Source organism: Mycteria americana, chromosome 8 (assembly GCF_035582795.1).
Source record: "Mycteria americana isolate JAX WOST 10 ecotype Jacksonville Zoo and Gardens chromosome 8, USCA_MyAme_1.0, whole genome shotgun sequence".
NCBI lineage: Eukaryota > Metazoa > Chordata > Aves > Ciconiiformes > Ciconiidae > Mycteria > Mycteria americana.
This window is the reverse complement of record NC_134372.1, coordinates 28,689,934-28,713,921: the sequence shown is the minus strand read 5'-3', so window position 1 is coordinate 28,713,921 and position 23,988 is coordinate 28,689,934. Positions and strand designations below refer to the sequence as shown.

At 43.3% G+C, this 23,988-nt stretch overlaps 1 protein-coding gene across 1 annotated transcript; it reads right to left on the bottom strand.

Annotated features, from left to right (window-relative positions):
• Nucleotides 1-4,918: 4,918 nt before the first annotated feature.
• On the bottom strand, nt 4,919-23,988 carry BBS2 (Bardet-Biedl syndrome 2). Its single transcript, XM_075510501.1, has 17 exons — nt 23,773-23,988; nt 21,996-22,223; nt 21,481-21,606; nt 21,144-21,206; nt 18,845-18,922; nt 16,517-16,621; nt 15,497-15,583; nt 14,072-14,207; nt 11,992-12,131; nt 11,052-11,196; nt 10,296-10,467; nt 9,130-9,259; nt 8,122-8,253; nt 7,456-7,593; nt 6,861-6,973; nt 5,995-6,143; nt 4,919-5,366 (listed from the first exon to the last, which is right to left on the bottom strand). Exons 1-17 carry the CDS (start codon nt 23,887-23,889, stop codon nt 5,260-5,262), a joined length of 2,166 nt encoding a protein of 721 aa, XP_075366616.1. The 5' UTR covers nt 23,890-23,988; the 3' UTR covers nt 4,919-5,259.

Here is a 23,988-nt window from a genome sequence, read left to right as displayed (position 1 = left end):
CTCCAGTTGGGCAAGTTTTGTTACAAAATACCCGAGATATTTTCTGGGGCTTAACTGTGTTCACTGTTTGTAGAGGCAGAAATAAAGGAGCTGCCATGGGAAATAGGAGGTTTTTCCAGCTGCACAACTCTCTGGAGTTGGGAAGGAAGACAGTGAGGCTATAAAACTGCTGGCATTGAGAAGTACCTGGCGCTGTAACAAGGAGCAGGACTTCATTATGCTAAATGCTGTGCAGACAAACACAGATGCAGCCCTTTCTCCAAAGAATTTACAAGCTAAATAGATGAGAGAAGAGACCTGCTGCTGCATCCTTCTCTGCTTGCATGGGTACATGGATGGCTCTGTGCTTCAGCTGTGGAAGGGTTGTGGCTCCAGCCACAGAACAGGGGAGGTGGGCTGGTAGCAGGAAGGCAGTAACCCGCCTCTCCCTGGCTTGTCATCCACAGGTAGTAGGAAGGTCACCAGCAGCATAGCGTTGCATCACGTTAGTTTTGTCCTGGGGTCTGCTAGGCCCCAGTGTGGCTTCTGTCACTGAGATCAGCTCAGATCTGTCCAGGTAGCAGATATCCAGCTCCTGCGGTAAACAGTACAAGGAAGGCAGTGGTCTTGGTGCAATACTTTCCCCCAGTACACACTTTCAGCTGCCCCACATTCACTGCAAGCAGGACGGTCAGACTGAGGTGTCCAGCCCACCAAGAGGTGCTGTTGCACAGCTGCACTGGTTGCTTCAGGAGACAGCCAGACTGCAGAACACCCTGCTGGAAGCTTGGCCCTGGCCTGTACGTGCTTGCCTGAAACTTTTTTTTTTTTTTGGCAATGAAGAGACACAGGTGTACTTTCAGCTCATCCAAGCTAGACAGTGCAGGCCATGGGGTTGCAGTGAGCTGGGGAAAGTGTGCACATTTTATTCCTCCTGCCTCTCCTGGGTTGGGAGAGGGTAGCTTTGGAGTAGAGTCTGCTGCTTCTCCAGTTCCAGGCCTGTTGTTGAAGACCCCTGTGGCAGTGTAAGACCACAGCCGGCAGCAGAGGAGCAGTAAGCTCAAAGCAAGGCTGGCTGTGTTGGCACATGAACATTGTGTACCCTTCACAGAGCAGGATGTCCTTTGGGCATGCCTTCACGAAGATAAAGGAGCAACAAAGCTTCAGCTGTGATCCCAGCACACAAGGTTTGAAAAATGAACCACTGAAGCATGAAGCTGCTGCCATTGCTTCCAAAGTGAAAGGTGTCTGAGCCGCTGCTGATGCCAGAGCAAGGGGACAACACAGCTGTTCAGAGAGAGATGCACAGGACTGTATAGTTTCAGTGTGAGTTCAGTCCTGGACTATAAGCAGTTGCTCAGTTCTAGCTATTCCCTCCTGCACCTTGGGCAGGAGGGACAGCTGGAAGGTGGTTGCGCCAAGCTGCTATTGCGAGATCTACTCCCTCTTGTTCTTATTCTGACTCTTCTCCCTAAGCTGGCTTCTCTCTGCACTGAGACTTTCTTGCTCGGTTTTAATCTCCTTTTCCTACTGTCTTATGCTACTTGCAAAGACAAGGGGATGAAGCTAGAAACAAATCCTGAAGTGAGGACAGGGCTCTCTGTGAATTATTGATTTCTGAGGCAATCTGCTGCCTATCAGGGTAGCAGCTCTTCTTGGAGAGAAAGTAGTTCTTAATTCTGAGCTGCTCCAGTAGAAAGAGACAAGTAATGGAGGTTTCAAAGGAGGAAAAAAAAAAGGGGGCAAAAATTATTTGGGTAGTTTCAAACAAAGGCAACAGCTACCACAGCTATTCACAGCATAAGTCAGCTAGGCAAAGTTGGGAGTAAATTAACAAAACAAAGTTACTTATTCTACAGCATTGTGAGCCTAAGAGTGTGCTTGGTAGATCTTGGAACAGCCTCCTTGAAGATGGGGAAGAATCTGGGCTCTCTGAAGCTTGCTGCTTTTTAATCATAAATAATACACTAGAGGGCATACCAGCCTCTACTTGAGCAAGCACATATCTATCTGATCACATGTGGAACCACCCTTCTGCCTCTGGTGACTGAGATGAAGTAATTTAAGAAGCCAGATTTGCAGTTGGCATTGAAAGATTTAAAAATCAACACATCTCTGCTCTCCCACTCTTCCTGTTCAGTCCTGAAAGCCAAAGGCAGCCCCACACATGGCTGGTGCTGCAGGTACAGGAAAAAGACTATGCTCACTGAAATTTCAAATGACATGAGCAACTTGGGGGAGAGGGAGGAGTCTTCATTTAGGCTGCGCTGATAATGGGAGCCCTCTCTATAGGTGCTCTTGCTGGGTACAAATCTGTCTTTACAGTTAGGTGTAGCTGCTTGCAAAGTACGCTGATCATTATGGAAAAGAGTATGAAAGATATACATACCCACAAAATGAGTAAGCAAGGTGATATAGAAAAATAGGATTGAGAACAGTTAAGTGAACAGAGTTATGGAGTGTGAGCAACAGAGAACAGAAACTTCATACCAGGCAAGATGGCCTTGTGCAGAAATCAGTCAGCTCAGCTGTACGAGGACACACGTTTCCCACCAGCTGACTGCACCTCCAAGGCCTGGCATTTGATGCAGGGTACCAGCAGCTTTCAGTTACTGAAGTACTGAGTTATGCAAATGCTTCACAACAAATTTGTCAGGATTTGGTGGTTATCAGTTTGCCAAGTAGCTGAAAACCGGAACAATTCAATATGGAGCAAGATAAAACAGACCAGACTAAAGGAATGGTTTTGGCATTCATAAACATGCAGCAAAGAAGTTCTGACATGGGGTATTCACTGAATTAGTATTAAGATGAGCAGCAATCCACAGGACTTGGAGAAATGGGCTAAAATGAGATAATCTGTTGTCAAGTTTTGTTTTTTTAAACTCCAAACTGGAACTTGAATTAGGATATTGAAAATCACTGTTACATAGATTCCTCTTCAGCAGGTGCTGATCCAGCACAGTACTTCTGCAGTGTGTTTCCCAGGCAGCAAAGGGGCCATAGGAGGAAGGCTCCAGCCTAAACTGAAGTTTCAGGCAGGCACTGAAGTGCCCCAGCAGGGCAGGACAGTGGTCTAGACCCAATCCCCAGCACACATACCAAGGTGTGGTGCCATCTAAGCACCCTTGTCCATGAATTTTTATCAACACGCAGCTCTATTAGTGTGGTTTCAGAGGTTATTCTGTACTTGACCAGCAGCTTAACCTGCTGTGACCAGTTCCCCTCCTGCACCTGGGAACGGGATCGCTAGGCATTAGTCCTGGGCTGAATTGTACCAGTGAGGACTGTTTGCCACTGATCTCCTGGTGCAGGTTCAGCTTACATCAGCTGGCTGCTGCACGCCAGCCAAGGGCTGCTTTATTTCAACAGGCAACTGCAAACCTGGTATCACTTCAGCTTACGGGACGCGATTTTTACATTTGGCAAAGATAAAAGTTGTTTTTACGGGAAAATAAATGACAAATTTGTTGTCAGAAACTTAGACAGGGAAATCAGCCTTATCAGAGGTCTGGACTGTGACTGAAGGACTCACCTCAGTGCCAAGAGCAAAACAGAGCTGGGACTGGAAGTGCCTGGTGTGTAGCCCTGAAAATCAGGCTGATGGGAAAGCTGCTTTCTGATCAGAGTCAGTCTCTTATCATTGAATGGACTACATAAATGTAAGTAAGCAAGCATTAGGATTTTGAACATAAAGAACAAGAGGTTGAAACAGTGGGAACAGGTACAGCAGGTGGCAGAAAGCCCAGCATTTATGCCAGGAGACTGTTCCATAATCAAGTCTTAAAGCTCACTTGCTTAGAACAGCATGGGTGGCTCACCACCCTTTTACCAAGGAGCTGGATTTGACTAACAACCAGGTTCTTAAAAGGATTCTAATGAGCTCCTGCTGCAGATTTGAAGCAAGAGAGATCTGTGCTTTTGGCAGCACAGTTCTCCGTATTGAAGGGACCGAAGAAGCGGCAAGGGGCTGTTTTGGGGATTAAAACACATTGCAAGAATTACATTCCCCATTCAACTGGCTGCACGCTCACCAGTTGCTCTGTAACGAATGGTGGGCTGCTAGCTTTAATTCAGTAGTGGCAAGTAAGAGACAGACCAGTTACAGGACGCGAATACTCCTGACAGCCCCAAGAAGCTACCCAAGAACTTCGCTTCAGAGGTGGACTGCCTCCTCTCCGCCCATGTTGCAAACACCGATCCATAGAGTGGAAGATGTGATGAATGGCACAGGAGCCAGGAGCACTGGGGCCCAACCTCCATCGTGTGCAGGATATTTTTAGCTTCTAGAAGAAATTTGCTTTGGCAAAGGTTCTACAAATATCTTTAGATCTAAGATACAGCTTTAATGTAATATTTTAATCCAATTCTAAGAGATCCCACAATTAATAAACAGGTTTGAGCCAGGAGCCAAGAGATTTTTCAATACCTTCTTTTGATCCCATTAAGTACTGCCAGCTCTTCACAAGTATGCACCAGCTTGGGTGTGTAGTTTGTTTTTATTGTTCCTGAAATGCACCCTTGCCCACCTCAGTATCTGCAGGTTTTTTCCAGCAGCAGCACGGAACCAGTAGCTGGAAGCAAAGCTTCCTGCAATCCAGGTGTGGGGAGAGTGTCGCATATGAAACAGACCGCTTCCTACCTGCGTGGATCGTGGAACTGGATGGCTTTCAAAGATCTTCTGGCTTAAAAGCCAGCAAGCAGATGCTATCCCTTTGGTGCTTCTAGTGCACTGAATTGCAGCCTACCTAGAAAGCAGCAAATCCCTGCAATGACACCTGGGATTCTCCGACAGAGAGTTTAAGTCCTTAGCATGCACAAAGACTACGCAGCAAAACCAGAAAAGTGGTTTGGGGTTTTTTTTTGTTTGTTTTTTTTTTTTCCCCCAACAAATAAACTTAACCATATGCATCTCCCCAACTAGATCGGAACAAAAGCAGTCAAACCAGTCTATGTTTTAATGGAAAAGGCTGATGCCTTAACTACAAAATATATTAAAATACATAAATAAGTTACTGTAAGAAAAATAACTGTTCCAAGGTCATACCGCTGTCTTGCATAAATATCACATCTGCACTTAAACTCTGATGTTTTCTTCAAAAACCTTTGGCCTGCATAATAACATTTCTCACCTGATGGCTTAACTAAAATGCTACCCTTGCAATTACTTCACCCTACAGTGGAGCAGGGGACTGAATTAAGCACTTGTCGTTGCTGGTCCATTATCTGCCCACTGCATGGAAATACTGCCTCTGTGCAACTGCTGCTCCTCCAGTCATTTTAAGAAGAGGCTGTTCCCACACGCATTATCCTGAACAGCATGTTAAAGTTGTTGCTTCTTATTGCATCCCGACAAGCACTGATCACTTGTGTTTTAGGTTTGCCAACTGTAAAGACAAAAAAGGAAAGAAAAGAAAAAACACATCGGTTACTCAGTGAGAAACTGGTAAAAATACTTATTTGATCTAGTCTCAAAATTTAGGAGTTTCTTTCAGGTAATTTTTTTTAAACACAGTGAAATGCCACCTTTCTTTAAAGAAGAATCATCTGTAGCTGTATTATAGGAGAGCTTAAAGGACTTGTTGAAAAGGGAATGCTATAAATAGACAAAAAATACCTCCTTCCCCGAAGACCTACAGAACTAATAGATAAACAGCCCTGCTTAAGTTGATAGGGTTTTTTTTAAAGCAGAACTATACATTAAGAACTGAAACACTACTTTAAAAACATTTTTTAAATTGTGTTCATTTCTATACATCCAGAAAGCTGGAAACTGCTTTGAACTGTTCTTTCTAAACTTGCGATCCCAGATTAAACTGGACACTCACAGTTGACTGTCACAGGCAATTGGCTATGACTGAACAATGAGAGATGACTTCTACTAATTTAGTTTCAGGCCAAAAAGCTTGAAGTCACTTAACTAACCCCGGTGGCCTCCTGTTAGTGTGTCTTATGTGTCTTACCCACTTCACTGGGGTCCAAGACTCTGTGTTCCCTCCAAACACACATACTTACCACGTAACCGCCCAGCCCTCTGGATTGCCTGATTCACAGCTTTCAGATTATTCAACAGCTCCGTGTGATTGTTGCAACGAATTTTGTATTGGTTTATTATATCTCTGTTAAGATCATACAGCTCGATGTACCGTGTCTTCATGTTTTTCCTGAGGGAACAATCAGTCCCGTTATTTCCATCTCTGGGGACAAGAAAGTCATTCCTGGCTTGTCAATATAAAAGTGTAGCGATACATGGTTGTGATGGCTACCACGGTTACCTGCGTGTCTGCCAGCTACAAGACAACAGACTTGTCTACACATGTTCATTATTTTACTGAAAAAAAAAAGGTCTATTTTTGCACTTACTTTATCCAGCAACCCAAAGAGGAGATGCCACTTTCCCCAGTGAAAGTAACACTGCTCTGCAGTAGCTCAGACCTCTTTACTGCTGCTCTTGACAGTAAAGATAGGACATTAGCAGAACACAGCAAATCAGAGTGAAAAAAGACTGACATGTAAAATTTCTTTCTTGGTGTTCTCACAAATCCACACACCACAGACAGCTTTTACTGCCTTCTTCCCTTAATGTATCTTTTCTAATGTATCTCACCACCTCGAGGTTGAGATGGCTCACCCCACTGGCTCTATACTAAGCCCCTACCCTTGCCCTTTTGCCTTCCCCAGACTGGTTTTCCACCTAAAGAAAAAGACAAGGCTCAAGAAGAGCTCATCGTGGGACGAGCAAAGGTACCAATTCTACATCAAGAGTTGTGACTAAGCAACCCCTATATCACACAAATCGTTTTTTGTGCTCTTTTCTGCTTGAAAAACAAATACTGGCCATTCTACACCCAAAACACACAAGCTAAGCAGCAACTGCTCACATGTCTCCCAGGAGACGTGCATCTTCCGCCTGAACCAGCATGCTGCGAATGAGGTTGGAGTGTTCAGCCATGTCAGCAGTGAGCCTCTGATTCACTGCATGGTGTTCATCCACCTGCCCAGGGCAAACAAGTCATGAGAAAGGGCCCCCAGCACTCTGGGCATACAGGTAATTGTTTAAGCTAAACCTTGGCCCAGTGTAATAGGAAATAACATCCCAACTTAACCTACCAGCATTCCTGGGACCATTCTCCTTCCCCTCACCCCTCTGCTGCCACAGCAGTACCCTGTCCCACAGAAGGTGGGGATCAGGCTGAGACAGAGACCTTACTCCCTGACCCAAATCCACAGGTCAATCTCCAGGCAACATATTTACATTATTCTGAACAATCAACTGCTGGGGACCAAGGGGCCTATTCCACAGAACAAAAAATAAACAGAAAGTTGAGGGTGTCCCATTGTCTTTGCACAGAAGATACAGCAAGCCATCACTGGCTGATTTTCATTAAGAAGATAAAGCAGTTCAGAGATCCTGTTATACAAATGCCCCCAATGACTGCTTAGCTGACAATTCAGAAATGCCCGATGCCTCCTCACCTTGACCAACACCTTCCGCAGCTCCTCGAAGTACACAGGGAAATCTGCTTCCACCTGCAAATCTTCAATGGCCAGAAAGGAAGCCATTGACTGGATAATGTCACCAGCCAGATCAATATCATCCGTGTTGATGGAAATCTGTCAGAAAGGAAAGAAAGCACTTCAGCGCTCTTCCATGCCAAAACACCTCCCAGAATTGCCCTGCAGGACTGCCTCTCCAACAGTTACTCAGGCCCAAAGCAGTTCATTCTATCAAGAGGCAAAATTGTTGCATGAGCAAGCTCTACGGCTTTAAGTAGATAAGGAGACACTGATTTCAAAGGGGCTTTTATTTAGGCCTGGGGCAAAGAGGCATCTGTGCATACAGGACCAGTGCAAAAGTTACAGGCAGCCTTTGTGCCTCAAATTATGGCTCCCTGAAACCACTCTGTGTGGGAACAAATACCTTCCCACAGATCTGTAGGCTAAGCAGTTTTCTTCATTAACTGGCCCTGGAATTTTATCCACTAACAGTAAACAGACCCAAAAGTTTCCAAAAACATCCCTAAAACATGAGTACTTCCTCTGCCTGTTCACTCCTTCCTCATTTTGACTTTGTTGGCATCACCTTAAGTTTCACTGCAGTATAATTAAATGGGTGTTCTCTTTGTCCATGAAGGTACTCACCTCTCCACCGGGCTTGATTTTGATGCAGAGCTGTCCTGCATTACGAAGGGAAGTGAAGCAAACTTGAAAGGGAGCGCTCTGAAACTCTGCATCCTCTGGTAGCAGGAAGCTCTGATTCAGCCACATAACAACCTTGCAAAAATAGAATGATCAGCCATCACCTGTATGGAAAGCCTGGAGAACCATGCGATGTCCCTGCACGCAATGTGCACCAGGGCTCTCTGTTCAGGGTACCCTGGAAATTTCATTTACTAAATTTCATCCCCTAAACCCACATCATGAACTTGTTAGAATGGGGGCAGTTGACTCCTTGCTCCAAAGCTGAATATTTTTAAGAAAATCAAATCCAACAACCAGAGACCACAGCCCAAGGTCAAAACAAAAGCCTAGGCCTGGAGACCAGAGAAAGCTGGGGAGCAAGGCTTGGTTCTACTGCAAGAATTTAAAGGAAAGTTTCGTTTCATCTTGTTTTTTGCCTTGGTCATTCAATGCAGTAAAGGTCATGTAAATATGGCAGAGCCCTACAGTTATGAGGGAAATGACCAGCTCTAATTAACACCATCTCACAAGTCAGATCTTTTAGAACCAAAGCTATAGCACTGCTGCTCATCTGTTGGGAAACTGAGCCATTATCTGAGCACTGTACTGCCTTTTTCCTGTTCTCTGCTCATTTACAAAATTCATCGCTCACTACAGGGCTCCTGCTGCTGGCATTCCATCAATTGTCACACAACAAACAATATAATATCTGAAACGCCTCACGTTCTCAGGCCATTGGTTCCTGCAGCTGCAGGAATTCCTGAAGCAGGGAATGCCTCAATTGAGGCATCTTTTAAAGAAGGAAAAAAAGCACTGAGTCAAGTTGTAATACACAGACTCCAAAGGCCAGAGGTGCAGTTCACTGCATAATTTTTCCTTTGCTCTCGGAAATCTCAAGCTAATTACAAACCCTCCACCTGCAGTATCTGTACACAGGACGGGGAAATAGGAAGCAGAGCAGAAACTCACCCTTTGTGGCCTCTCATTTGTTGTACAGTTAACAAAGCTCAGCGGCTCCTTGGCCGAGTCCAGGCTGCTCAGGGCATACATGGAAAAGCGGGGAAGTTGTCTTGTCAACTCAAATACATGGAACTGTGTGCTGGAAGCAATCCAAAGGAAAAAGAGAAACAATTACTAACATACCAGGGATTCAGCTATTGCAATGGTTCCTGGTCCTTTTTTAGCTGGCTAATGACATCAGCAGCTTCCAGCTATGTAATCAGCTGCTTACTGTTTCCCAGAAAAAACACTGCAACTTGGAAATTCCAGGCTTATCCCATCACGAGGTTGAATGATTCCTCCCTACTGCTTACATTTTCCATAATCCTTCCAATGAAATATGTTCTCTAGGCTAACACATTTAAGATCTTACTAAGTGACTGAATATTTTCTTTACAGGTTCAGTGAAGTCTTATTAAAAGTAATAATAAAGACAAATAGAGAAAACAAAAAAGGAGTTCAGTCCCATACATTCTTTCTGCAGTGGTTGGCTAGCTCTCAAAATATGCCTCAGGGAAAGGACACTGCTTCCTGGGGCACCACCAGCTCTGGCAGTTGTGAGCAGGGAGAAAGTTGGTGTCAAGTGTATATGAACAGACATTTTATTTCTATGGGAAACTGGAAAAGTGTTGTCTTGAAGTCAGGCATATGCTACTTTCTACTTGCCCTGAAGACAAATGGCTTAAGGGTTACTTCATAGCTTAGAGACACCACTGTGCCTCCACGCCTGCTCAAGTACTTCATCCAGAGCAGCCACCATTCAGGGCCTGGAGAGGCAGCCACTTAGAGCAGGCAGCTTGGATACAGCCTCCACCCCTCCCAGCTCCCTCCAGAGACCCACAATAAGGCACTTCCTGGACAAGAAGTGCTCACTGTTCCCCTAAAGGCAGAGCTGGAGCACAGCAGGTCCCAGTGACTCCAGAGCATTTAGACTGTCTGGAGAAGAGCTCAGCATCACAGGTGCAAGAGTGTTTCTAAGAAAGCACTCCAGCTCTCCTTCCAGTAACACAGAGAAGTGGGGCACCAGGGAATTAACGGTGCACTTCCCATGGGACAAGCATGAAGCCACATCATTGCTGTTTCCTGGTCACACAGTTAGCTCTGGAGACCAGCAGAGATCACAACACAGAACTCACCTGTTCCTGTAACCCACAAAGGCTTTGATGTGCAAATCCACAGGGACATCTTTGGGTGGAGTAAGGGGAACACGAACACAACCGGAGAGGTTCTGGAGACTGGGGTGTACCACATGGCTCTCTCCTTCAAATATGCCTTCAGCAAAGATCAGGACAGCACGGATGATTGTGTCTTAGCAACAGGAAGAAAAAGCAGTTCCTAAATTAACAGCTGTCCTCTGGCAACAAACCACCACTGTTTTCAGAATTAAGCACAGTCAACTCTTTACACTCCTCCTCTGAATTGTTAAAATATCCCAGATGACCAGCACTACCACATCTGGACCTGACTGCATCCTCAGCATGCCTGGTGCTAGGTGAATTTGCTATCTTGGGGTAGTTCCAGTTTTGTATATAAAGCCAGCTGAGGTCCAGCTGCATTCATGCAACACCCTCACTAACACAGCTGTAGGTGAATGTTTAGAGTCAACACAAAGAGTGTTACAGGAATGACCAAGATTCATTTCATCCAAGTTAAATGTTAATTGCCTTGGAAAATAACACATAACAAGAAACAAATTCCATCAAACTCCTCTCCCCTGAGACCCATCAAAGGAACACAGCTTGATTCAAAACTCTGTGAAAGGAAAGCAACCACAAAGGGGAAATTACAGACAATAAAGAAGAGACAGGCAAATCATCAGTTAGTTAAATATAACTAAACATTTGCATGAATTTACATGAAATGAATGTCAATAGTTGCAGGTTATCACTCACCATTTGTGGTGGAAACACACAGCTCCACATGGGCAGACTGGCTGTCAGAGCCCAGATTAACCGAGAGGGCTGTCTGGAGTTGGGTATTTGCTGGAATCACACCTCTCTGCCCATCAGCTTCCTTCAATTGAGTGTTCAGTTCAGCCTGTTGCAAAACACATACCCTTCAGTATTAGAATTTCAAGATTTTCATTCAAGCAACCTAGAAAACATACACATAAGTCAGTTCTTTTTTTCTTGCAGGAGAAGGTTGTATTACAGCAATTCCCAGACACTTCACATTGCTATGAATAGCGGCTGGATTAGGCATGGAGCTGTGGACACCTGTACTACAATTTGCTGAAGTGCTTTATTGTCAATGGAGCTCAGCGCTGTACCCAAACCTTTATTCAGAAAAGCACTTAACATATATTCAATTTTAAGCACAAGCTTATATAATTCCGTGCTTTTGCTATGGTGGTCATTTACTGTTCAAATATGAGTTTGCTCTTTCCTTAGACTATTTTTCAAAGCTCTTTATTTCTGCACCTTCACCATCAAGCCACAAGTGTGGTTCCTATACCCTGGCAATGCTCCCATTCACCTGATCCTCTCAAACAATCCTCTCTGACCACTGAGTTGGTTCCTGCATTCAAAATTACAATTTGCAGCCATAAGCCAAAGCACAGGGCTGAACAGAATGCAGCTCCAAACACAACTGCTCTGGCAAGACGAAAGAGCAAGGAAAATGTTACTTATTAAAATACAAAAAGCAAGTTCTGAACTTGCACAAGGAGCAAGCCAGATGCAGAAGCAGGAATCCCCCGCAGACAATCTCACTGCACCCTAACAGGTTACAGCTCTGACTTGTCTGGACTGCCCCACGACGGCTTCACAGATTACTCCAGTTTTATGGCAATAGAAAGGTGTGTTTTGGCCCTACGCATTGTTTAAGTAGTACCTTTGCATTTTCCTCATAATTTCTTAATTCCAACAGCAGGTTTTGTTTCTTTTGACTAAGTTCTCGGATCAGATCCTGCTCAGCACTTGTATCCATTAGGTTTCCTTTCATCTCCTCACCTCCTGGCAGATAGCCTCGGACTGTACAGAAACAAAACATAGCCAGTTTCAACAAAGCCTTTCACAGCCTCCCCAAAACTTTAGTTTCTGTAACAAGACCCCCTTGTACCACCTCAGCAGCAGACACTGATTTCAGCTGGTACCATTCAGCTGAAAACCTGAGCATTGATTTACACCCACAGAGGCTTTGACTTTCCTGGTGATCAGGACAAGAGAACTGCACATTTAAAAAAAGAAAAAAGGTGAATTTACAACCTGTCTTTAAGCTGTCTTCACCTGACCAGACCAGTGCAGTGCCCAATCCTTTTGCAAGAGGCTTCCCACTGCAATCATTCTTTCAGGTGCTTAGGCAAGTTTGCAATTATGCAAAATTAATAAAATGTGTTCCTGGATTTCTAGAGCTGGTCAGAGAAGTTGTTACTGTCTGGAGGTGACTGTAAGTCACTGTCAATTAGCCAGTAAACAAGATTTACCCACATTAGTTTTTCCCCAAATCAAGGGATACTTCACTTCAAGGGGTAAGACCTGTTTCCCAGTAGCCCAGTGGAGCACAGAGTTATGGAAATATCTCCAACTGCCTGTGGAGACAGAAGAGCTGAACAGATGATGAGACAAAGACGCTTGCTATAAATTTCCATTTTGCTCTAGGGCTGTGTTCTCTGGTTGCAGCTGACAATGAAAGCCAGGGACAAAAATCTTATACCTGCGAAGAGTATGCTGCCTGACTATGTAACCCCAGTAAAAAGTTGCAGGGAACTTGAAAAGCATTTAGCATGCACACTGTCCTCTGACAAAAGGACCCGCTTTATTATTTCTGAGTGAATCATTCATTTAAAATGAGAGCAAGACAGAAAACACACCGAAACACAGAAGAACACCTCACGTGAAAGGACGCTGGCCCTAAACAGAACTCTAATGACAAGGACTATGAGAACGCATTGTCCATGTAACTCCAACAACAGGGCTATTAATATTTAATAATGCCTAAAGGCTCCAGCCTGAAGGGATGCCCACTGTGCCAAGGCTTGTTTATGATGTACCCATCAGAAGAGCATGATAATGTCCAGTGATATTAACCTAAACAGCTCTGCTAGGACAAGGTATCTTCAGAACTGTGTACAATGTTCCCCTTCTGTAAGCCTGGGAAAAAGGTTTATATGCTGAAGCCCAAGCGCAGCACATCCCCGCAGCCTGTGATTAAGACAGACAACAAAACACTGTGCTATTTAACAAGGACAGGCTTTTGTTCCAAATGGGTTGTGCCAGACTTGCTTGTCTCAGGCCACTGACGCCAAGCAGTCGGATAATCACACCAGTGTCTTTCCTGGAGCCATCCCTGTAAATTCATGCTGAGCTTATTTAAATAACCTGTGATCATATTTGTTTCCGCTCACAGTAACCAGGTCTGACTACCTGAATGCGTGGTAGGATAAATGCACCAGTTCCCCAGTCTCAGGATAGCATTTTCCAGGAAACAAAGGGCTGTTAACATCTAAAATTTCTAATATAAATACTATTCATCTTTATAAGAAAACCAAAACACACACCCCCTTAGCTCTCTAAACCCCTTTAGCCCCTGTAAAGTGACCAAAGAATTATCACATACAGGACAAAAGATTTCCTATACATTCACCTATAATAATGTTGCCTGAAGAACCACAGTCCATACTGAATATAGTTATCTTTGCATTATTAGGATGAGACTTCTTCCGTTAGGCAAATGAATTTTGATGGCTTCTTGGATCATAATGAAACACATGCTGATTATCCCAGAGAAGGCAATCTTCAAAATCCTGTTTGCAGATAGCGTAACTCAAAATTCCCTTAACTTCACATAAAGCGAAAGGAATTTGGCACACAAAAATGCCTATGGAACCGAAAAAACATTTAGCTAATCTGAGATGATGCAATGTGCCTGATATTATTGTGTATTAAATTAATATCCTGAACAATGCTCTTACCTTCACCATCAACTGAACAGCAGATTAACTGGGTGCTCCCATCCATTCTGTAATCCCCCTCCACCACTCCTGCAATTGAGGAAGCAAAGTTGTCCTTAAAGACGACCTCCCCAGTTCGGTCACTGCGTGCATCAACCTGGAACAACAAAGAGTTCCAAGGCACAGCATGAACAGAAAAGCTAACTCCAAAATACATGTCATGCTGTACTCCGAGGTGTTAACCGAAAGCCAGCTCCGCTCACAGAACTGCAGGTGAACTTGCAGCTCTGCTAATCAGAACACCATACATGGAAAAAATACCATCAAGAAATGACCTCTAGACAGACTCAGCTAGAAGGACCTGGCCTTCAGAGATGCTTCCCTAAGTTACAAACAAGAGGAAGGAAAGAAGGGGACTGCAAGTCTGCACTGAGAAGGTTATGCACACCTGAACGCAGCAATGATGGGACTAAACCAGAAATAACCTTAATGCAGTATTTACAGTCTCTCCTCTTAGCTGCAGCCCTTGTGTGGTGAATTATTTTTATACGCAAATACCACAACCTTTATCTTTCATCGGAGAAGAACAGCGAGGGGGGCTCAGTTCTGTGCAGTGTGTCTTTTCCAAAGCAGGGGACCCAGCATTACTCTTTCTAGGAGCTAGGGACGGTTTCAGACCAACAAGCAGAGTAGAGACTGCCAGTGAAAAAGAACAGAAAAAGGAGTAAAGCAAGGAGAGGTTCTCTTTTTAACAATGTTATACACCCAATCCAACATAAATTACAACATATCTGGGCTCTAGACTGCCAGCTTGATATGAAGTTAATTAAATTCCCCCAGGCTAATGAGAATAATGAGAGGTGGGAAGAAAAAAGCATAGCTTTACAAAAAAAACTGGCAAGCTGTGTCCAGGAGAGATCTGGAAGCTAGAACAGTCATTTCTGGCAAAGGGGAATACCAAGCAACAGGCTTAAGAGACTATGAATGAGCTGTATAGAATGCCTTTACATAAAATTAAATAATGCTTGATTAATCCTGCCATAGTCCAGACTGACGCTGCTCTCCTGTTACATAACTGCTTTGTCTTCCCTGTAGTCTGAGAACATTCAAGAAACATCGCAGAGGATTATTAGCATGTGCTCAAGACACAGCTGAAAAGAGACACTCGAGCTCTAGGATGTGGTATATGATCTCTGCTACCATGGAAACAACTTACCACTCCTTAGCAATTGACTCTGAGCTAAGCAGAGGAAGCAGCTTTTCTCTGATCTTGCACTTGGCACAGGATTCACCAGCCAAACTAGGTTTACTGCAGTAGGTCTTCAGCACTCAGTTTTCAACAGTCTTTTTAATTTTTTGGCAGTTCTCCTTCAGACAATTTAACAGCCTTGTTCAAACACAGCTTCCAGATTTACAGCTCCTCATTTCCCCCCTGTATAAACTCACCTTTCCATTGGACCAGCCAGTGATCAACTCACACACACCATCAGAGTTGAGGTCAAATGCATGTATGCTCATTGCATGGTTTTTCGACTGAGGACAGAAAACAAAGAACAAATTAAGCTTGGGTACATTTTCGAAATTGCACATGCTTGACACATGTAAGACACTGGAGTATGAGTCTCCAGAGATTACAGAAAGGAATAGAAAAATGTCTCTTAACAGAAAGTTGGAGCATCACTATCCATAAGGTCACACACATCTCTGAAATCTTAGCCCTTGCATTACAAATCTAGTCCAGTGCTCTCAAAGGACCTGATCTTTCCTTTAAATACATTTTCATCCAAGCAGATGATTAGAACTCACAAAAACAAAGTATAAAAAGCCAAATTCTCTAGGAAAAAAAAAAAATGAGGGCTTCAACATTGTCATAAAATGAGACCACTGAGGAAAGCCATTCACCTCTTCCTGCTGCCTCCCAATGAATCCTTTCACTTATTACTATTACATAGACTGTTCTAATCTGTATTATTTTAAGAATATTAAAATGAGCACCAGGAAAGGATCTTGCCAATATGATTTGCTGCAGCAGCAAATTGCTCTTGATGCGAAAAATTACCTTCGAACATAGGCGATGCAAGATTACTTCAGTCTCTGAAAAGCAGTTTATTGATTCAACAATACAGCCAGAGGTATTTTCTAAAAGTGAACTCAGATTTCTCTGTTTTTTAAGCAATGCTGTGAAGCTGAAGCACCCCTAGTTGTAATGTTGTATGTAATGTTGTTTAAGCTATAACCAACAGGCCCAAAAGCACTGAAGGAACTGACATGGTATTAATTTTGCATGTATCTATAAAAATAGGTAGACTTTGTAAGAAAAAAATTACATTAAGTGCTATGCTCAGCAGAAAATTTCAAATTCATCTAAGGAGTCAGGATAACATAGAACGACGTGAGATTAGGTACCAAATCTCCTAGCAGCCTTCAAACTTCCAGTGATGACTGATATTCTAATATTGGACTAACCTTAATCCTCCAGTAGCGGGCTGTCTTGTCATAAACTCCGACCGTCCCATTAGAGAGAGCATAGCCAAACCGACTGCCGTACATAGGGCTAAGTGCGGTAATAGTCTTGTGGGGGGAAGGAGGAAGAGAGAGGATACAGGAATATCAGGTAACAGAGAACAGACTAGACAATCTCTCTATCATATGAACTGCACACTACTTAAATGGTAAATAAGTCCACTGTAGGAAGCACTAAATACTGAAGTAACTATTTTAAAAATCAGTTTGAAATCACCAAAGGCCTTGTAGGATTTCCTCACACAAGCTGCATTGCCAGTGCTAAGATACACTTCAGCAAAGATTGCAGAATTGCCCTCAAACTGTGTACTTTGACCAAATATTTCCTACCACAAGCAGAAACACAACTGCTCATAGGATTCCTGTGGTCATCAGTTTATCATTGAAAACCTACCCCAAACACACAACATTCCTTAAAGCTTCAGGAGCTGAGGATGCTAAGTTCAACATTACATGGGTTGGGAAAGCCCTAGAGATATTTTTGGTAGAAAATCTTTGCCCAAGATCAGCAAGATAAAAATTAACAGCTCCCACAGTTGGACCTTTTCTGGAACACAATTAGAACACCAGGCTAGGTATTACCTGAATAAGTAACAGCTCCAGGGAAAGATCCAACAGTCATAACTCCAGACTGTTTCTCACTCCTTTTAAGACCCATTACTTTACAATTCCTCATTGAGCTAAGGCTCACAGTGCTTGGAAATGCAGGTTTTTCCACGCAGTAAGACTAGAGATTTTAATGTCAGAAGGAACAATTGCAATCATCTGTCTGGTCTTCTTGTACAACATAGCACAGGACACTTCTTTAAATTAAATCCTTCACAAACTTCTTAGACTCAGCTGACTGCCCCTTGATTTTTTTACCATAAAACATTGTTTCCAACCCTTTACCCTTCTATCTGACAGATCTTCTCAAAAGCCTTTCCCAAGTAACGATACCCTCTAAATTGCAAGCACCCAGTAAGGACAGAAGACCCCAGCAACAGTCACACTCATGAAGGTAGCAATATTCCCTTTAATACCCGATTGTCCATTTATAAATTCAAGAATCACGACAGTCTATGGTTTCAGTTTCACCAGAGTAAGTGATTAAACACAGAAAAATCTATTCAAGTCTATTCAAGTCAAAAAACTATTCAAGTCTTCCAAAACAAGCACAATGTATAAAGCCATTGTTCCCTGAATTTACCTTCCTAAAAGGAAAGGTTTAGGTTCAGCTGTGCCCTTTTAAATTAGAACAGTAGGACTGTAACAGGCCTCTAAAGACTCTGCAGGTGTGGATTTAAAACAATTACACTGTGGATCTGGAAATAAATCATACGAGAGTGATGGACCTTCAGCTTCCCTGTAACTAGAAATCACAACATGACTCTAGATTGGCTACTGTACAGACAGCAGAACATGTAATAGGCCCAGTTCTAATTCCAGCTATAGCAACAGCTTCCTTTCCTAGAATACTGCCCGGATTTGTCTTTTATAGCTCTTCATAAGGGGTTTAGTAGCTCACTAAGCCTTTTAGTCCCAACTTGGGGAGCAGGAGACCTCAGATCTTCAAGGACAAAGCTTTGTAGTGTGTCCTTACTCTACCCTGGGCCCAGAAGGGTCAGAAGGCTAAGAAAACCCATAAATGCAGTGATAAGGGTATTTTTCTCCCCTCCAAGCAACCAAAATTTAACAGTGGGGATCTCTCAGTTCTTAAGCTAAAAAGCAACTCCCACACTTTTTAGTTGTCCCTCTGAAAACTGATCTGCCCCATATTTTGCTTTAGACATTGCAAAGGTGCAGCTAGGTTATACAGCCAGTGTGTAACTCCAACTGCAAAACCTCCCGTTTTGCCTGGGCAACCCCCTTCTACCCTGCCATGCACTGTCTCGATACACACAGGGGCAAGTTATCTCAGCATGATTGTGTCAATGCATTTGAGGAAACCCGTAGAAGACAGTGCCTTCTGAGCAAAAGAATAAGAGCTTCAATCACAATTCCGTAACCTTAATCACCTTTGGACAGGGCCCTGACTTTCACTCAAGTAATAGTTACTTTTCTCAACCTGGTGAAAGGTTTGTAAACAAAGCAAAACACCCCATGCATAATGAAAGACATTATTAAACTTTAACTTTTGCAGTTCTAGCAGAATAGATGCTGTGCCAAATAGTTAAGTAATTATTTAACTACACAATAAATTGGAACCAGAGTAACCAGAGAAGCTTTACAGTACGCAATACTTTCAGCTCCATCAGCAATTATAATAAACATTAGCTAGCAGTAATTTACCTCTGTCTCTGACATTTCTGCCACGATCTCATCTTCTTTAAACACCCGGATATCAAAATCTTCAGAGCCAACAAGAAGCTAGAAAAAAATAAAGTCTACCTTAAAAATAGTTATTCAAGCTAAGGAAATACAAAGGACATACTCCAGGACTCAGAGGGCAAATAAATATTCTAAGTCCAGCAATGAAGAGGTTTTAAGAGCTGTATGAAAAGTTGCCAGTGGAACAAAAGGTACCCTCTGTCAAGACAAGATTTCAGAAGTCCTCCATAGATCAAGTATTAGTTATACCTTTTTTTGTCAAGCCAGACTCTACAAAAGCATAGTGAAATATCTGGGGTAGGAATGAGAAAAGATACTTTGGAACATCAGGGCTATGCTCTTTTCTTCCTGTAAAAGATTCAGTGTTATAATTCATAACTGCAATTATACACATCAAAAATAATACGTTGCCTGTGTTGGAGTAGGAGACCTGCAGCTCAGTTCTGGCTTGTACTACATGGGTTCAGAGAAACAGCAACTCCCAGTTACTAGCCTGTGAGCAAACAGCTGGAAAAAAACCTCATTGCTTAGCACTGAACATCCGTCATTTAAAAAGACTCGAAACCAATGAACCCAAGTATCAAACCATCACTGCTCCTCCAGCCTAAATGGTGGCTACCGCTACTGCAAAGCATGGGTAAAATGGGCTTTAATTTGATGCAAATGATTATACAGATAGGACATCAGCACTGAAATGGGTCTTCTGCATTCTCATCATTCTCATTCCTTATCATTTCTTACATCTTAGTTCTTTTCCTGTTTCCTAGTTGAGCAGGTAGAAGGTCAAGGAAAAGAAGCCCTGTCGAAAAGCACTTTCTAAAGATGGTGACAAGTTACAGCTTCTATTTTGCAAATTGAGAAACCAAGGAACAGATCTGCTTAGTGCCTTGCCCATAAAGTCATCCATCAAACCAATGACAAACAGAATTATAAACAAAATTTTAAAACCTGGTAGTACCTTTCCCCACTGGAACCAATGAGTCTTCCATCTTTACTTGGCCAAATAGACACAAATCCATACCGAAGCTGGATTTTTAAAAAGATTAAAGGCTTTTTTTCCTCCAAAGTAAAGATGCTTCAAATTATGACAAACTAAATTACATCAAGCTAAGCTTACTGTAGCTATTGAAATAATTTACAACAAATGTAAGAGGTGCAGATTTCTTGACAACTCGCAACTACCAGCAAAAAGTGACCAGCTAAAAGCACAGAATCTTGAAACAACTACTGGCGATGCTGCATTTCCCAGAGATGTCTAGATTTTTTTTTCATTTAGTTTGATTCAACTCATCCCCCTTTTTCATTTAGTTTGATTCAACTCATCCCCCTCAGTGACTTTCATTCCACTGGACTGGAATTTGAAAAAGCAAGGAAAAAGCTTTTCTCCCCAAGTCTTTGGCAAAATGGGAGAAAGTAACCTGTATCAATCTGAAATCCTAAGGAAGACAGTGACTACAAGAAACTAGTTTTGTTAGCTACTAAATGACAGAAGTATATTCATGCAGTTTTCAAATCAATCAATTTTAAACATAGACATGTTTTTACTGAGGCGGGAAGAACAGAAATGAAGCTAGCACACCCATTTATCAGAGAAGACACAAAGTGATAAACAACAATGTAAAAAGATGTTTCTGTGCATTTTCTCAGAACAATTTTAAACCAGAGGCAGTTTCACAAAAGCCACAAATAAGAAAAAAAACCCTAGATAATTAAGATTTAAAAGAACCCTAAAAAAAAAAAATCTCAGTATTGATTTTACCAATTGTAAGTGAAGCTCTTCACAGCACAGTTTTTTAAGAGCTCACTCTTACGTGAAAGATGCTTGCAAGTTGTTTCTCTGAAATTTAAAAAAGTATTTGTAACCATATTCAAGAAATACCACTGAAATAGATGCCTCGCAACCGATGATCACAGGCATTTCATGGTATTTCTCCTGGTGTAGTTAAGAAAAATAAGAGAAGTTTTCCATTACAGCTAGCAATCGATTCAGCAAAGCAAGGCAGTAATGCTGTAAAGACTCAGATATGCCTAGTTTTACACACTCCGAGTAGTACCAGAGACCAGTGCTGCTCCCTATACACAGGCTGAGCATTTGTGCACGTCCTTGCTGGACCGGAGTCTGAAAAAGGCACAATTTCCATGCAGGGATCACTTTAACTGGTAATATAAGTCAGTCGTATTTGATAACCCATGTTTTTTTATTATAATTTCACTACAAGACCATGAAAACAGCTGAATTCACGTGTAAATAGCTACAAACCTCAGTTTTGCCATCACCATCAAAGTCACACAGTGCTAATGAACGAACGTTGTCTCCAGTAACCTAAAATGAGAAAGACAGTCCTCAATACCGATCATAGCTGTCAGAAGCTAAACTATTTTTATGATCTCAACTGCAACGGAACAATTGACATAGTCAACATTCAAGCAACATCTGAGTGCACTGAATACACAACCAAAATACAGTTTAAGGTCTGAGATAAATTAAGAAAGATCAACAACCAAATTAATATTTACCATATAAAAAAACCACAAAAGGAATTAGTGCCATTGAAACAATTCTGTAATAACATCAAAAGCATTTTGCATAGCCTTACTGTCCAAAAAAGGTCATTTCCTTCATAATCAAAGCCCTGCAGGGCACAGTTTCCACCAATAATAGCAAGTGGAGGTGAAATATCTCCCAGCTTTCCAAGAACTATTGCATTGGCTCCATCTGAAACCTACGGAGAAACATTAAAGGAAAAAGAAACAGCAGACAATGAGACATCAAAGTACACAAACCAAAAAGAGAGTTTCCGACATTATCACTATCAGTTTAGCTGAGCTCTGAATGTCTATTTCATTTTTATATTTTGTCTTGCTAGGTGATGTGTGACATATTATGAAAATTTACTCTCGCACATGCATACACAGAGATACATCACATTCATATTTTTCTTTTGAAATACTCCAGATATTCTGAAGGCAAAATGTTCCAAATACAGTAATATAACTAAGACAAAGAACAGAAGCATAATTAATTGACAAAGTAATGTAAAAACTCTGATCTTTACAATGGAAAGAAAACCAATGAAGATACTAAAAAAAGCAGACCGTTAAATTAACTTGCCTCTCTGTAAAACAAATCCGAGTTGTTATATACATCATAAGCCAATAAATTAGTCTGTGTTCCAACCAGAAGACAATCATAACCAAGCTGAGGGTTCAGCACTCCCGAAGCTAGACAAGTGATCCCTTGATTAATGTTGAGAAGAGAAATGTCCGAATCTTGGTTACTTTGCACCATTCGGTTTGTGCTTGTTCTCTGCCCTCGGACATGAGGATTATGAATAAAAACCTGTAGAAACAAAGATACAAATATTATCACAAAGCATGTACATGTTTGTATACAAATATTAAAGACTACTGTTTAGATAATAACTGCGATGGGGAAGAAGGGCATTCACTCAACCAAGGTGAGGACAAAAGACTGAGGTTTTTGCTGACGATACTGCTTTTGACAGTTATTATTTAGTTTTAAACTACACCAAAAAAGGGAAATGGAAGGAAAACCCCTGCTCTGGCCAGCAGAGTTGGGCTACCACTGTTTTGTTTGTTCCTGAAAATGGCAACTGACAAGTCTCCAGAGCAAGGCGAAAAAAAGCAAACCAAAGAGAGCAACAACAAACTAAAATTATCTCCAGCTGGTAACAACTTTACCAAAAAACCCCAAACATTTAGGACAATTTACCTGGTACCTATCTGTAACCTCCATCTGTAGGTGAACACAGTTAATTCAAGAAGGGGCCTGTGATAAATAATAAGGTTTTATTCTCACTGACCAATATTCAGTCACTGTAATTGTTGGGAGGAGAGTCAGGGGATCACAGGATATTATGCTTAATAGCCTTTGCTTTATGGCTGTTGAGAGTCTGCCTCTCAAACAAGCCCTTGTCCTATGCTGTTCCTAAAGGCTCCAAAATAAAATTAATAATAATGCTGGGAAACATCACAGATAAACCATGTTTGTATTTACAGCAAACTAAATGCCTCTATGGGTTTATGCTTCAACCTATGTTTTGTTTATTAGTCCAGCTGTATTTAACCCTCTTTTGTTTGTATTTCAAACTCAAACAGAACACATGCCATGTTTTCTGTTTCCACAAGGCAGTCTTTGCCCCTTATGGAAACCTTAGCACCGCTTCCTTTATCAGCGCCAAGCTTAGTCCGTGATAGCGCTAAGGCTCACTGCTGTAACTGAGAACAGCACGATAAAACCCATGGCTTGAAAAAATCCCATTGTCCGCTAGAAAATGGGAAAGTTTCCTTGGCGACTTGGGCTACCAGCTATTAATTTTTGCAAACCCCCTGTTGTCACAAAGCAGAGCTTCAAGCATCGCGTCTCCATGCCTGCAGACAGCTCCAGTGCCTCTGCCGCAGCTCTCGGCCTAGGGACACAGGAGAAGCAGGCAAGACCTCTCTCCCTTGCGCGGCTTTTAAAGCTTTGCAGGAAGCAGGGAAGCTGGCAGGCGTTATCACGGATTTCTGCTGCAGACATCAGCGCAGCACCGGGGCTGCTCAGGAGGGGCAGAACCCCAGAGACGCGCTGCGGCCTCTGCAACACCCCCGTGAGCCGCAGACCCCCTCCGAGCGCGGTGTCTGTGACCCCGCGGCCGAGGAGAGCGAGGCCTGCCGGCGGGAAGAGCACCGGCCTGGGCCCCGGGCGCTCCCAGGGGCTCGGGACGCGCCGGCAGCACCACCAGGGCAGGCCCCGGCGGCCGCCGGCCGCCACGAAGGGCTTTTTCCCCTCAGCTCGGCGGGCGCACGGAGCCCCCCCGCCCCGCCCGGCCGCGGCCCGGCCCCGTGAGGGGAGGCGGGCGGGACGTCGGGCCGCGCCGCCCCGTTACCTTGCCCGCCTGCGTGGCGGCCGCCAGGCAGGGGTGCGTCCCGTCGTACCGGCCCAGCGCCACCATGCGGGGCAGGATCTTGTGGTTGAGCTTCAGCGTGAACACGGGCACCAGCATGGCGGCAGCGCCGGGAGGCCGGGCCGGGCCGCGGGCCCCGCCGCCGGACGCGGGCTCCGCCGGGGCCGGGCACCGCTCGCTCGCGCACGCCGCCGCTGC

What these genes read in the sequence shown, in the direction of transcription:
- BBS2 (XM_075510501.1), bottom strand. Translation starts at nt 23,889, where the DNA reads ATGCTGGTGCCCGTGTTCACGCTGAAGCTCAACCACAAGATCCTGCCC. An exon ending in CTGGCTGGTCCAATGGAAAG is followed by an intron (nt 14,208 to 15,496) that starts GTGAGTTTATAC and finishes TTGTTGTTCCAG; the next exon opens with GTTGATGCACGCAGTGACCG. An exon ending in CTGTTCAGTTGATGGTGAAG is followed by an intron (nt 12,132 to 14,071) that starts GTAAGAGCATTG and finishes GTTTCTGTACAG; the next exon opens with TCCGAGGCTATCTGCCAGGA.